General features: G+C 41.3%; 1 protein-coding gene across 1 annotated transcript in view; it reads left to right on the top strand.

Moving 5' to 3' along the window:
- MRPS36 (mitochondrial ribosomal protein S36) overlaps positions 1–12929 on the top strand; it is a 94057-nt gene that overhangs the window by 68192 nt on the left and 12936 nt on the right. The window contains exon 3 of the mRNA XM_044075460.1: positions 11176–11393. Coding sequence (XP_043931395.1) covers positions 11176–11393 — 218 coding nt within the window. The remainder of the gene's footprint in view (positions 1–11175; positions 11394–12929) is intronic.

Genomic DNA, 12929 nt, shown 5'->3' with positions numbered 1-12929 from the left:
TACTTCCACTATGCTGAACCAGGTACTGCTGCATTTTTAACTAGTCTCCTAGGGTGAGGACAACTACAGAATTAGTAGTTTTGGTGAATAATCTGTGATATAAACAGTGCTGTATCTGGACCTAGTGATTTGGATGCTGTATTGAGAATAACCGCTGCAGTAGATTTCAGAAGTAACCATTTCTTTATTGCACCTTTCAATACAGGCACATTAAAGTAGTAGTAATGACCCTTGCTTTAGTCTGACTGTCTTTTTGGGGCAAAGCAATGATGAAAGAATTGTTTAAAAAAAACTGCTGTAAATGTACTCCTTTAGATATGCATCCACTATCCTATCTGGTCTTTTCCCACTATCCTATCTGGTCTTTTTCTGCTCAAACATGAGTATAGGGCACTGGAAATCCTGCACTTGTTCCGAAAAACACACTAGCTGACAACCTCATTTCCACAAAGTTTCAACTGTCTACAAAGCTGTTTATTAGTAGAGTTAATGCCCTGTAATTTTATATTCTGAATTCTTGAGCCAGACTGGCTAGAGAAAATATTCTCATTGTTTAGTAAGCTGTGATAGTACTCCCGCTTGGAAATAGTAAATAGATTTGTTCAGATGTTTAATGCCATCTAGGGAACAGAATTAATGGGTCAAGTAAGCCATGCAATTCATTCTAACGATAACTGTAATGTCCACATATTCCAGAAGTTATCACTTCTGTATGTAACTCTAAAGTATTTAAGCTTGTTGTAATGAATGTTTTACAGAGGACTTTGTTCACATTTGCAGTTTAATATCCCCCTATTTTGTAGTAATCTTTATTTACATGGTCTTGATATATGTTCCTGCAATTTTTTTTTTTTTTTTAAGGAATCAAGATCATGGAGACAAAATACATCTGTAATATTTGCTACAAATGCCAGTGGGGTCCCTTGTACAAAGCTAACATTACAAAGAATGTGCCAATTCATATTTGTCTGAATTGATAAGTTAACATCAGCTTGATTGATTTAAAGGTGGGTGTGTGGCATCAGCAGTTGTATATAAAAAAATATATATTAGGGGCATTTTTACAAGTTTGGCTTAAAGTATTTGGATTTATATTAAGATGTTAACTTTGGGCTTTAAAAGCTCTGCTGTTTTTGTAAGTGGTGTTGAAAGAATTGTTTGGGAGTTGTACCATTTCTTTTCATTAGTTGGCTTTAAGCCCCTTCAGGATGTTTTGAGCAAAGTTAATGTACGGTACTATAATCTGGTGTATCATTACATCTAACTAAAATTAATGAATATATTTTACTTATGTGCATTCAGACTAGCATACTTTGGTGCCTTGGAAGAACGGGAAAAAGATTGATCCCGTTAAACAATGATGCAAATTTTAAGATCAAATATAAAATAACAGTTTTATCAAAATGCTTTGTTCTCTCTAGTGTAAAAAAAAAGCTATATATAGTGTATATTTGTATTGTATTGATACCAACCTAAGGCAATGCGATCTAAACACACTAGAGACCTGCTACAACAAAATCGCCAAATTCGCCACAGGGGCATCCTACTGTAGTCACCACTGTCTCACTTGCTGAACTGGGCTGGCTTGAACTCCCTCACCTCCTTCAATGGTATCAACTATCACTCGCCCACAAACTAGTAAACCATCCACTAAATGTCCCATCCCTCCAGAATGTACTGCAACCCTATTGCACCACCAGACTACAAAGATCCAGCAACAAAAATCACTTGCAGATCACTAAAGCCAATAACTCTGCTGGTGAAGCACTATTCTCTTGCGCCATAGCCAAATTATGGAACTCCCACCCACAATTACCTCCGTATCATCATGCACCCACTTCAAAACTTTACTAAAAGCACACCTAAAAACATGCTGGCTATGCCCTTGCAACACCCACTCTATCACCCACCCCATCCAACCACTACCTTTCTTTCCACCCCACTAACTACCTTGACTATAGCAAGCTCAGATGTTCATAAGCCTAGTACTTATTATACAGCAGAAACTTCTTATTGTAACATTTGTTTATCTGCGAAGTACATAACAGACATTAAGATTCTAGTTGGCTACTGATGTACTATGTTCTTCATCTGTACATATGTTTCTAATTAATTGCTATGTTAAATTGTTAATCGCTATATAATCCAATGTAACTGTCTGTTTATTTTAACTGTGAAGCTTTTCTTCCCGGGCATCTGCTGAAAATGGACCTACATCCAGTCGGGCACTCCCGGTCAACAAATGTAAATAAATATTTGATTACCAAGAGTCCGACTGGGTAGAAGCCCATTTTCAGTGGATGCTTGGGAAGAAAAGCTCCAAATTATTACAAAACATTTTAAGAGCAATAATTTTGCAATAGTCAGAAATAAAGCAAAACTGCTTTTAATTATAACAAATTAAGCAATATAAAAACGATTATGAACTGATACAAGGCATATGACAATTTAATATTTAGAGACATAGGAATTGTAGTAATATGAAGTGAAGAAAAACAGGCTTGTGGTATATTAGAGTCAAGGAAGAGAGTTATCAGTAAGGAAGTAAGTGAAGGAAGAGTAAAAAGGTATAAGGAATGAAAAGGTGTGTGTGTATGTGTGTGTATATATATGTGTGTGTGTGTGTGTGTGTGTATATGTGTGTATGTATATATATATATATATATATATATATATATATATATATATATATATATATATATATATATATATATAATGTGTGTGTATAATATATGTATGTTTAATACGTTCACCTGTATGTGCATAGATTTAATAAATATAAGGCTTTGAGTGATGTGTAGCAAGTAATGCGATGTGCTTATCTTGTTTAAAGGAGGAGTTCTGATGAAGTGCTTTTAAAATTGATGTTTATGGTGAAACCCATCTGAATCTTTCGATTGTCATTAAAGTAGCTATTTGAAGAGCAAGAGAGTGCTGTATTCATTGCTATCACTGTATATGCATGTATGTGTGTTTTATTCTGTTTTCGTGTGTACATGTTATGTTTGTATATATAATTAGTGTTTGTGTTCATACATGCATACTGACACATGTCTTATGCTTCACAACAGCTGTATCTTTCAGAACAGCGAGTTTTTAAATACTGAATTTCTCACCTTCCCCCTTCTGTTGTATGAGCTGGAGTTTTGTATATAATGAAGTTCATAGGTTTGCAGCTTAAGTGACTGTTAAGAAACCTGGCCCAAATTCCCATTTACCCCCAAAATACAGTCTGGTTAAATGACTTGCTTGAAGGCATAGGGAATCAAACCATTTACCACAAAAAATAACTTAACTGATCATAGCCTTCATCCTCTGCACTAACTGCCAGACTCTGTGTTGGGAAGTAGGGAGGTGTGTGGAGGTCTCATCACCCCTACATCTCCCAGGGAAGATTTATTTTTATATGGTGAAATTGACATTTAAAAGCTTGATCTGAAGTAGTTAACTTCATTTTATCTTCAACCTGTGGGTATTTCGATCTGAGCCGGCAACTTTACAAGCATCTCCTCCAAGTTCCTCCCACTTACCCATAACACACCACCATGTCCTACCTTCCCTCAGATCTCATTTGCCGCTTCATGCATCAGCATTGTGATCTCCGCAGCTCTGAGCAGCTCTGAGCTTTAGAGTTTACTGTAAGTGCTTTTTGGGGTTGTGTAGAAAGGCTTTTTCTCGTTGGTTCCCTTTTCCTCCCCCTAACGCTAGTAAAAAGTTTATAGATATAGTGAGGTAGTTTTTGTGTAGGCCCATCCCTTCCCTTAGTGTCTGCGTGTTCAGATAGTGTGTTTGGGTTTCTAGGTGTGGTGGTTTTGTTTTTGGGATGTCTGAACAACCAAAACCTACTGTTAAAAAATGTACAGTGTGGCGCCATAAGCTTACACCAGTGGATGGCCACACTGTGTGTTTGCTTGCGAGTAGCACATTTGTCTGTCCAATGCAGCATTTGTGCAGTGTTTAAACCAAGGGCCCTTAAAGATAAGCCAGACTTGTGGCAAAAGTTCTGCTTCCAGCATCTACCTTGGATTCTTCTTCTTCTACGGCCTCGGCTTCTACAACTCCTCCGAAGTTCCGGATAGTCTCCCTACAGACCATTCTACTTATCTTCGAGAATGTGACTGGATGTGCTGGCTAGACCTCCTGAATGCTTACTACCATATCAAGATTCACAGAAGCTTCAGGAGATTCCTTAGCTTCTGGTTGAAAGCCAGTCCTTTCCAGTTCAGAGCCCTACCCTTCGGTCTCGCCACAGCCCCCAGGGTGTTTACCAAGGTAATGGCAGTCATAGTAGCTCACCTGAGGCTTCAGGGGATTCGGGTATTCCCTTACCTAGACGATTGGCTCCTTGCTGCCTCCAAGCGTCTTCTTTGCCAAGCCAGAGACTTCTTCCTGCATCTTGTAACCTTGTTAGGGATAACGGTCAATGTTACCAAGTCCCTCTTGAATCCGTTCCAGATCTTAGACTTTGAGGCATGGCTTGACACCCTTCAATTGAAGTCTTCCTAACTCCAGACAGGATCCAGAGTCTAAGGGCTCATGTATCACTAATTCTTGGCCCCAGGTTAGTGAAGGTGGCGGATGTTCTCAGAGCCTTTGGCTCTATGGCTGCAGCAATTTTTATCCTGCCCTGTGCGCGTCTTCACATGCATGTTCTACAATGGACTGTAGCTATACAGTGGTCTTGGCTGGATCTCCCCATGGAATATCCAGTTCACATCAGCAAAGCCTGCAGAGCGTCACTTCTCTGGTGGGTCCAGTCTCCGGAGATTGTAGCAGGATGCCCCTTTGTCCCATCCACAGCCCAAGCCACAGTGACCATGGACGCCTCCCAGCTTGGGTGGGTGGGGGTTATCTGGGGATGATGGTCCAAGGCACGTGGTCCCAGATGGACCAGATTGCACATCAGTTGTGAAGATGAGCGCAGTGCTTTTAACGTTGCAGGCCTTCCGTACTGCTCTTTCTCTGGGGACTATTGCAATTCAAGTCGAACAATATGTCAGTTGTCTGGTACATCAACAAACCAGGAGGAACAAGATCTTGCCCTCTGTGTCGTGAGGCAATGAGAGTTTGGGAGTGGGTGATCTCCACCAGCCGTTTTCTGATTGCAATGCACATCCCAGGACGCGCCAACATTTTAGCGGACAAATTGAGTCGGGCTATTCTAATGCCATACGAGTGGTCTCTGAAGCAGTCAATAGTGGAGGAGATCTTCCTTGCGTGAGGACAGCCTTGCTGCGATCTCTTGGCATCTCCTTGCAACGGGTTCTTCGCTCAGATTCCCTCACCAGGGGACCCCCCTCCCCATAGATGCTTTAGTCCATGCTTGGCCTCCCGGGCTCCTGTACGCTTATCCCCCATTACAACTCGTTCCAAAACTTCTTCAGAAGGCTTGCCAACTGGGGTGCAAGGTGATCCTCATTGCCTTGTTCTGGCTTCTTCAGTTTGGTTTCCCTTCCTCTCGTCTCCTGTTCTAGCTCCTCCTTGGATTCCAGATCCCTGCCTGGATCTCATTTCTCATCCTTTTGGCACCTGTCCACCCAACCTGGACACCCTCAAGCTGACAGCTTGGTTGCTCCAGTTCCCTTAATTGCCAGGACTCCGGTCTTTCGTCTTCAGTGAAAACTATTCTTCCTCTTGTCTCCTGTTCTAGCTCCTCCTTGGATTCTAGATCCCTGCCTGGATCTCATTTCTCATCCTTTTGGTACCTGTCCACCCAACCTGGACACCCTCAAGCTGACAGCTTGGTTGCTCCAGTTCCCTTAATTGCCAGGACTCCGGTCTTTCGTCTTCAGTGAAAACTATTCTAGTGGCGGCTCATGTCTTCCACTAGGAAGATTTACTGCAGTAAATGGAAACTATTTTCTATTTGGGCATCTCTGAGAAAGCTGGATTCTTTTACGGCCCCTGTAATCTGCAGTACTGGATTTCTTAGCCAGCATTTTTCAGCAAGGGGCCAGTTCTTCCACTGTGAAAGTGCAACTGGCAGCTATTTCAAATTTCCATGTCAGCGAAAACAGAATGCCCTGGCCTCTTCTAGATTGTATAAGGCTTTTCTTTAAAGGCACTGTTCTTTTTGCTCCCTCCAGTTAAGACCCCTGTTCCTCCTTGGTACTTTACCTTTGTTCTTCAGGCCTTGGTTGCGCCCCCCTTTGAACGTGCAGCTTCAGTGGATTTAAAGTTCTTTATCCTGGAAGACTGCCTTCCTAGTGGCTATTACTTCGGCTAGGAGGCTTTTTGAGCTTCAGGACTCGTCTGCTGTGCCCCCTTACTTGATCTTCCATAAGGGCAGGGTTTCTCTCCGCACAAACCCTTCTTTCTTACCAAAAGTGGCTTCTGAATCCAGCATTAATCAAACAATTAACCTGCCGGTTTTCTTCCTAAATTTTCAGAACAAGGGTGAATATAAAGTGTATTTGCTAGATGTTCATAGAAGACTTCATTTTTATTTACACAGAACCAAGCTCTTGCGCAAGTCTGACCAGTTTTGTGTCCTTTTCTACCCTTTTTGGGTAAGGCCATCTCCAAAGTTTCCTTAGCTGGATGGATTACACTGTATTTTGCAAATTTACAAAGACAAAGGCTTGTCTCCACCTGGTCCTGTTAAAGTTCACTCTACCAGATCTATGGCGACGTATGCTGCTTTCTGATCTAGGGTGTCATTGGATGACATTTGTGTGGCAGCAACTTGGGCTAAGTCCCATACCTTAATTTCTCATAAGTTGGATTTGATCTCCAGAGGGAAAGCATCCTTTGGCTCTGCGGTGCTCAGGAATATCCTCCCAGGGGTTTGAGTAGCTAGGGACTCTGTCCCACAGGTTGAAGATGAAATGAAGTTAACTACTTCAGATAAAGAAGTTATGTACTCTATAATTATCTAAGTAGTTATACTTAATTTTTCTGCAACCTTCCCACTCTCCTTCCCCCGCCCGAACCTTCTCATGTGATGATCATGTATGGTTTCTTCTAGTGTGAGTTGCTGATTTGGTTTGGTTTGCAGCAAACTTTGAGGGAAGTTAGGAGATGGTGGTGTGTTATGGGTAAGGGGGAGGAGATTGGAGCTCTGAGCAGATGCTTGTAAAGTTGCCGGCTTGGATCCGATATGGATCCGAATACCCACAGGTTGCAGAAAAATGAAGTATAACTTCTCAGATGGAACATTATGGTGAGCACAACTTTTTTTCTTGCAAGTGTTCATGCAAGGAGCTGTAACCTTAAGGTGATGGGAAACCATATGTATATGTGTGTAGAACATGCTTCTGTTCGTTTTAAATCCTCATGCAGAAACCTTGATGCACATAAACTAAATGAATACTAAAATGAAACTAAGCAGTTTGTGAAGGAGAATAAACATTCTCTTCCTGTAATCACTAAAGACAGAGAAAAAAGACCAAAACTCAATCAAACCCATCAGTTGTAATTGTCTAGAATAGTGGTATGGTTAGGGAAAAGTGTGTTTGTTTGGCAAGATAATGTATAGGGCCCTGTTTCTGGAGCTGCATCAGGATTAGGGTTAGCACACATGAGTAAGGATATACAGGAGGGCAAATTTGTGCACATTAGTAAAACAGTTTCATGAAAAACATTGTCGACCAAGAAACCTTGGGGTGTTTGGAAAAAGAAGCAACAGAGTGCGAAAATGTAAAGAAAATCTGGAGACTTTTGAAAAGTATAAAAAGAAGTATGGACATGGGAAAGGAGAGATCTGATATGGTGCAATATTTAATGCAAACGAGAAAGCCAAATTGATTTATCATTGGAGATGCTTTTTTGTTTGAGAAATAACAGGCAGAGGTACCCAAATATGGAGAATTGCACAATACAAAAAATAAAATCACAAAGGGGGAACTTAGAACAGAAGATTAGTGAAGTAGAAGTTAAATAGAAGCTGAAATTATGGAATAACTACGAAGTGAAGGGCTTGGTGTAGAAAATCTAGCACTGCTTATGTTGCAGCATGGTGGAATGTGTCCTCCAAGTAAGGAGGATCCTGAGGAGTGTGAGACCATCTGAAGGCTGTATGGACATGGGAAAGGGAGATTTCACATGGTGCAATATTTATGCAAAGGAGAAGGCAAAACTAATCAATACAAAAAAGCAGCACATAAGATGTATTTGGAGAGAAATATGGCAAAGGTACCCAGATATGGGAAATTTTTACACTATAACTGATAAAGGGAGGAAAGTAGAAAAAGAGGATTAGTAATGGAGAAGTTAAAGAAATTGAAGTTATGGATTACAAAGTGAAAGATTTTAGTGTAGAAGATCTAACTCTGTTAACATCACAGTATGCTAGAATAATGAATCACCAAATTAAGGAGAAACCACTGGAGTGGGAAGCACCTGATCATAGGTAGATACTAGGCTATTGGCCCTAGGGGCCTATACAAGCCTAGCCAAAAAGGTACCCTGGCTTTTGCCACCCAAGAAAATTATTTTCCTGTGCCCCTGTCAAGCAGAACCACAGAAGTGATCCCCGGGGTGAATTTCCTATTACCCATCCAATCATAAAGATTTTTCTTGAATAGTGTTAATGAGGAGCTCTGTTTGACAAAGATAGGTAGTCTGCTCCGGAGTATGGGAAGTCTCTGGGACAGCTGCTCCGGAGTATGGGAAGTCTCTGGGACAGGAATCTATCCCTCCAGCATGTTCTGTTTATTGTGGTAACAAGGTTTAGGTCCCTAGAGCGTGTAGCTCAGAGGGATTGGGATTTCTTTAAGTGGAGCATGTCCAACAGCTCTGGGTTTGATATAGCTGTGTATGTTAGGCAGAGATCGCCTCTGAGTAGGCAATATGCGATGGAGTAGTAAAGCTGAATTTTTTTTGAGACTGTCTGCGTAAGGCATCTGTTTGAGGCCAGTAATCCTCTCTGTGAGGTATTTTTGTGGCCTTTCCAGTAGATGTCTTGTGAGGTACATACCAAAAGGGGGGTTGTACTCTATAATGGGTCTGAGTGATGAGTAGAGGGGAACAATGACCTTTTTTTTTTTCTGGATGAGAAACCTTTTGTGATGAGGTGTGCCACATAGGATTTCCTGACCGATGTGGTGATGTGATTATCGAAGGAGAGACTACTGTCCACCTGTGTCCCAAGGTCTCATCACATTTTCGGTGTTAGACTACCGCCTATGTGGTAGTTCATGGATACAGAGTTTTTACCAAAGGGGATGACAATGCACTTTTTGGCATTGAGCTTGAGACCATGTCTTTGACACCAGGCATCTGTCTCAGTGAGGCCCTTTTGTAGGATGTCCACATCGTTGGGAGTTTCAATTATTGCACCTAGTTTGCAGTCATCTGCGAATTTAGTTAGCCAAAGACCTTCTGTGTTAGCCTGTACTTCAGAGAAGTAGATACCAAACGGGAGAGGACCCAGGACCGAACCCTGTGGTACTCCACTTGTCTGAAGTCTGATTTGGAGTCTGCTACTTTCACGGTGTGGGTTCGGTCAGTAAGCCAGTTGGCAACCCATCTTGTTACATAGGGATTTATACCTAGTTTAGTGAGTTTATCTATAATTCCAGAGTGGGGGGTGGTGTCCAACGCCTTGGCAAGCTCTAGATAGGCTGTGTGAACCACCTTACCCTCATCTATGGCTTTAGTGACTACTTCAAAGAAGTCTATCAGGTTTAGGAGACATGATCTGCCTTTTGCAAACACAAACTGTGTGGGGTCCAGAGTTTGGAGATCTCCAGTGTCCTTGTTTTGAGTTCCATGATTATTTGTTCCATGGCCTTGCAGACGAGGCTCGTCTGGCTAATGGGCGGTAGTTCCCAGGGTCTGTTTTGGCCCCCCCCTTTGTGGAGTGGGATAACTGTCGAGGTGCACCATTCAATGGGCACAAAGCTTGAGGTAAGGCTATGATTGAACATGGTACTTAGGTGGGGTGCCAGTTCATTTTGTCGTTCATGTAGAAGGCAGCCTGGGATGTTGTCAGGTCCCATGGATGCTGTGTTCTTTGCTTTTGGAGAGTGAAGTTTTTACGTGTGCAGCCGTGATTACAGGAACTTTGCATTCTTCCAGTATAAAGATGCGCCCTTTAGGGGGTGAGCGGGGGGATAAAGTTAGCACTGGGTGAGAGGGGGTAAAGTGGGGGGGTAAAGTTAGGTTCAGTGCTAACTTTACTCCCCTCTCAGGATGTTGGCAGTATTAGTTGGATCTCTTTTGCAACAGTTTCTTTCTTCTGTTGTAGAGTTTGTTTATGGCAGAAGACCACCAGGTTGCCATATTGAAGATCATTTGGAGCCTTCAGTAGGAAACCAGTATGAAAGTTCAGGTGGAGTTGCACAGCAAGGGAAAGAACAGAAAGTCATAAAATACTAGGATTTGCAGGCAGAAATAAGGATGATGTGGAAGAGGGATACCCAGACAGTTCCAGTAGTAGTAGTAGGAACAATGCGTCCCATAATCTGCAGTCCTGTTTAGATGAGTCATCGTTGTAACTTCATATGAATTGCAAGAGGAGTCAGTTCTGGGCACATTGTGGGTGCTTTGGGGCTAATATATTTCTTCTGCTATCATTTGTCTTCCCAAGTTTAATTCTTACTGTTTTGGGTTCTGTCACCCTTTTTATAAGGGTCTGTTTGTTCTACAGCAGTAGGTTATTGTACTTGGACAATCACTGTTGGATCTTTACCAGGAAATTCTAATCTGAATTACTGTATTTTCCTCTGGCTGACACTGAAACAGTTGAAACCATTTGAAGTTGCAAAATTTTATTGCATTGCAGCCTTTATACTTTTATCATGGTGTATGGTGCTCTGCTTCCTGTGATTTGGGAGGCATTACTAACTTTGTTTGCCACGTGTGGATAATTTGTTTCATATGCATCTCTAAGCAATTCTTCCCCTAAATGTACCTGTGCTTTGCTTATTTGCGTTCCTGTAAATGTGCCAGTGCTTTGGGCATTTGTACTGAATATATATATTAGACCTTGTACTGAAGTAAGGTCTGCAGAAACTTCCTTATTGAATATTTTTCCTCATGAGAAAAGCCTTTCCTTGTACAAAAGTTTGGTGGGAATAAAACCAGTGTTGGAGAGAGCAGAACGTGTCTGATAATAGCTATGGGTTGTAAAAAAATGCACTTGGCAGTTCCTAATTAGTAGATGTAAATGCAAATCTCCCTCCAAGGTCTCTTTATGGAAGGCATCTTACAATTTTTTTTTGTTTATCTCAGTACAGGACAATCTGAGGTTAGTACAGCAGCAGACTCCTGCTGCCACACGCATCTCACAGAAGCCTACAGCAGTGGTAGAAGAACTGAGACCACCACCTTTACAAAATGTCCCCAGCAGTAGAACACTGGGTGTAGCCGACAGTGTTGAGTTGGTAAAGAAACTACCTCCTAAATACCGAAGGAAACCAATGGAAAAGGATGAAATGGAATATATACAGGTGATGTCTTCAGTTTTTGTTTCCTTACTTTTTTATGGCAGAGCATTTTATTTATTTATTTTTTCCGTTTACAGTTTAATTTCCCAAGTTTTCAGTACAAATAAAATGCTGGGTGTTGGCTGTAGAGATCATACTGCAAAAATTCATAATTCGTTCATTAGTTCTCTGATAACCCACTTTATGTAACTATATTTCAATATGCACGCAGTGCACACATACTTCAAAACTACCTGCAGGCATGTGTCAAGTGTGTGAAGGATTACCGTTTCGTGTATAGCATGTCTTTGGGATGCGAGAAGAAAGTAGAGAATCTGATGGAAACCCATGGGCACTAAGGAAGGACTGAGACTCATGCAAATCTGGCCAGGAACCGAAGTGAAGCAACACTTGTCACTAGTGCACCATTGTACCATTCAAAAATTCATAATATGAATGGGGAAATTGAAAAGAGAGCTGTCTGCCCCTTGCCTAATCCTCTTGTGCAGACTTGCTAGTGTTATGTGCCTACAAACTTGTGCCATATATCATGAATGTGTACTGCATGTTTTTACTGTCAACAGTTGCTCTAATTTTGGCAGATCTATCAGTCTTTGCTATGACGTACAGCATTTATTTTGCATTTGCTGTTTGATTTTCGCACATTTTTGTTTTTAACATACTTTCTTATTGTGGCATCCTACGAAAGTATCTGTAATTGCTATTGCAGACACTTGATTTCTTCTGAGAACTTTTAGCTTGGGTGTTTTTTGTGGGAGAAAGTGAAAGTATAGATGTCTTTTGGTAAGAGTTTGTATTTTTGGAGGACAAAAAAATAGCTTTTATTCCCTTTTCACCTTCAAACAAAACTTAAAAAAAAAATTAAACAAATACCCATTGAGAAGTGTTAAGGGGAGAAAAAAAACAAACATAAAGAGCCTCAGTCCAGAAAAGTGTAAAATAAACTGATGTGAGTTTTCAGGTACCTTACTGGATAGATACTGCCAAGAAAACAAGTCACTTGATCTCAGTGGGATTCAACCTTAGTGTGTGATAGTGTAGACATGTTTACACCATGCCATCAGGTAAAGCCTGCCTTTTCTTTTGCCTACTATTTTCACTGCCTTATCTGGAGACTCTGGGAGGGAAGACATTGAAATGGTCATCTACTTAGCCGTGTTTATGGTAGCAGAAGTGTTACCTGATGCTGGTAGTTCTCAGGTTGCGGAAGGAAATATTTCTCCTGGACATCAGTCAGTAGGCTTCGAGGGTGGAACTTAGATGAATTATAGTTTTATAGTTAGCTCAACTCTGGAGGCTCGTTTATATTCTAGGAGGGTGCAATTCAGGTAAAAGCAGGGACAGATGGGTACCGAATTTCTGTGTGAGAGACCTTTAACTAAGCTGTGATGCATTTGGAGCAGGTGCCAAATGGTGGGAATTTTGAAGATTGAGCAAGTCTGCTGGATAACTAATATTACTCAAGAACTTTGTTTCTGTGGCAGTTTACTCAAGTGTGTGTGTTTAGGCTGTTGCATTAGTGTATTCAGTCGTCCTTAA

Source organism: Protopterus annectens, chromosome 6.part1 (assembly GCF_019279795.1).
Source record: "Protopterus annectens isolate FY-2018-M chromosome 6.part1, PAN1.0, whole genome shotgun sequence".
Lineage (NCBI taxonomy): Eukaryota > Metazoa > Chordata > Ceratodontiformes > Protopteridae > Protopterus > Protopterus annectens.
The sequence above is the reverse complement of the archived record's forward strand: the minus strand, read 5'-3'. Positions and strand labels throughout refer to the sequence as shown.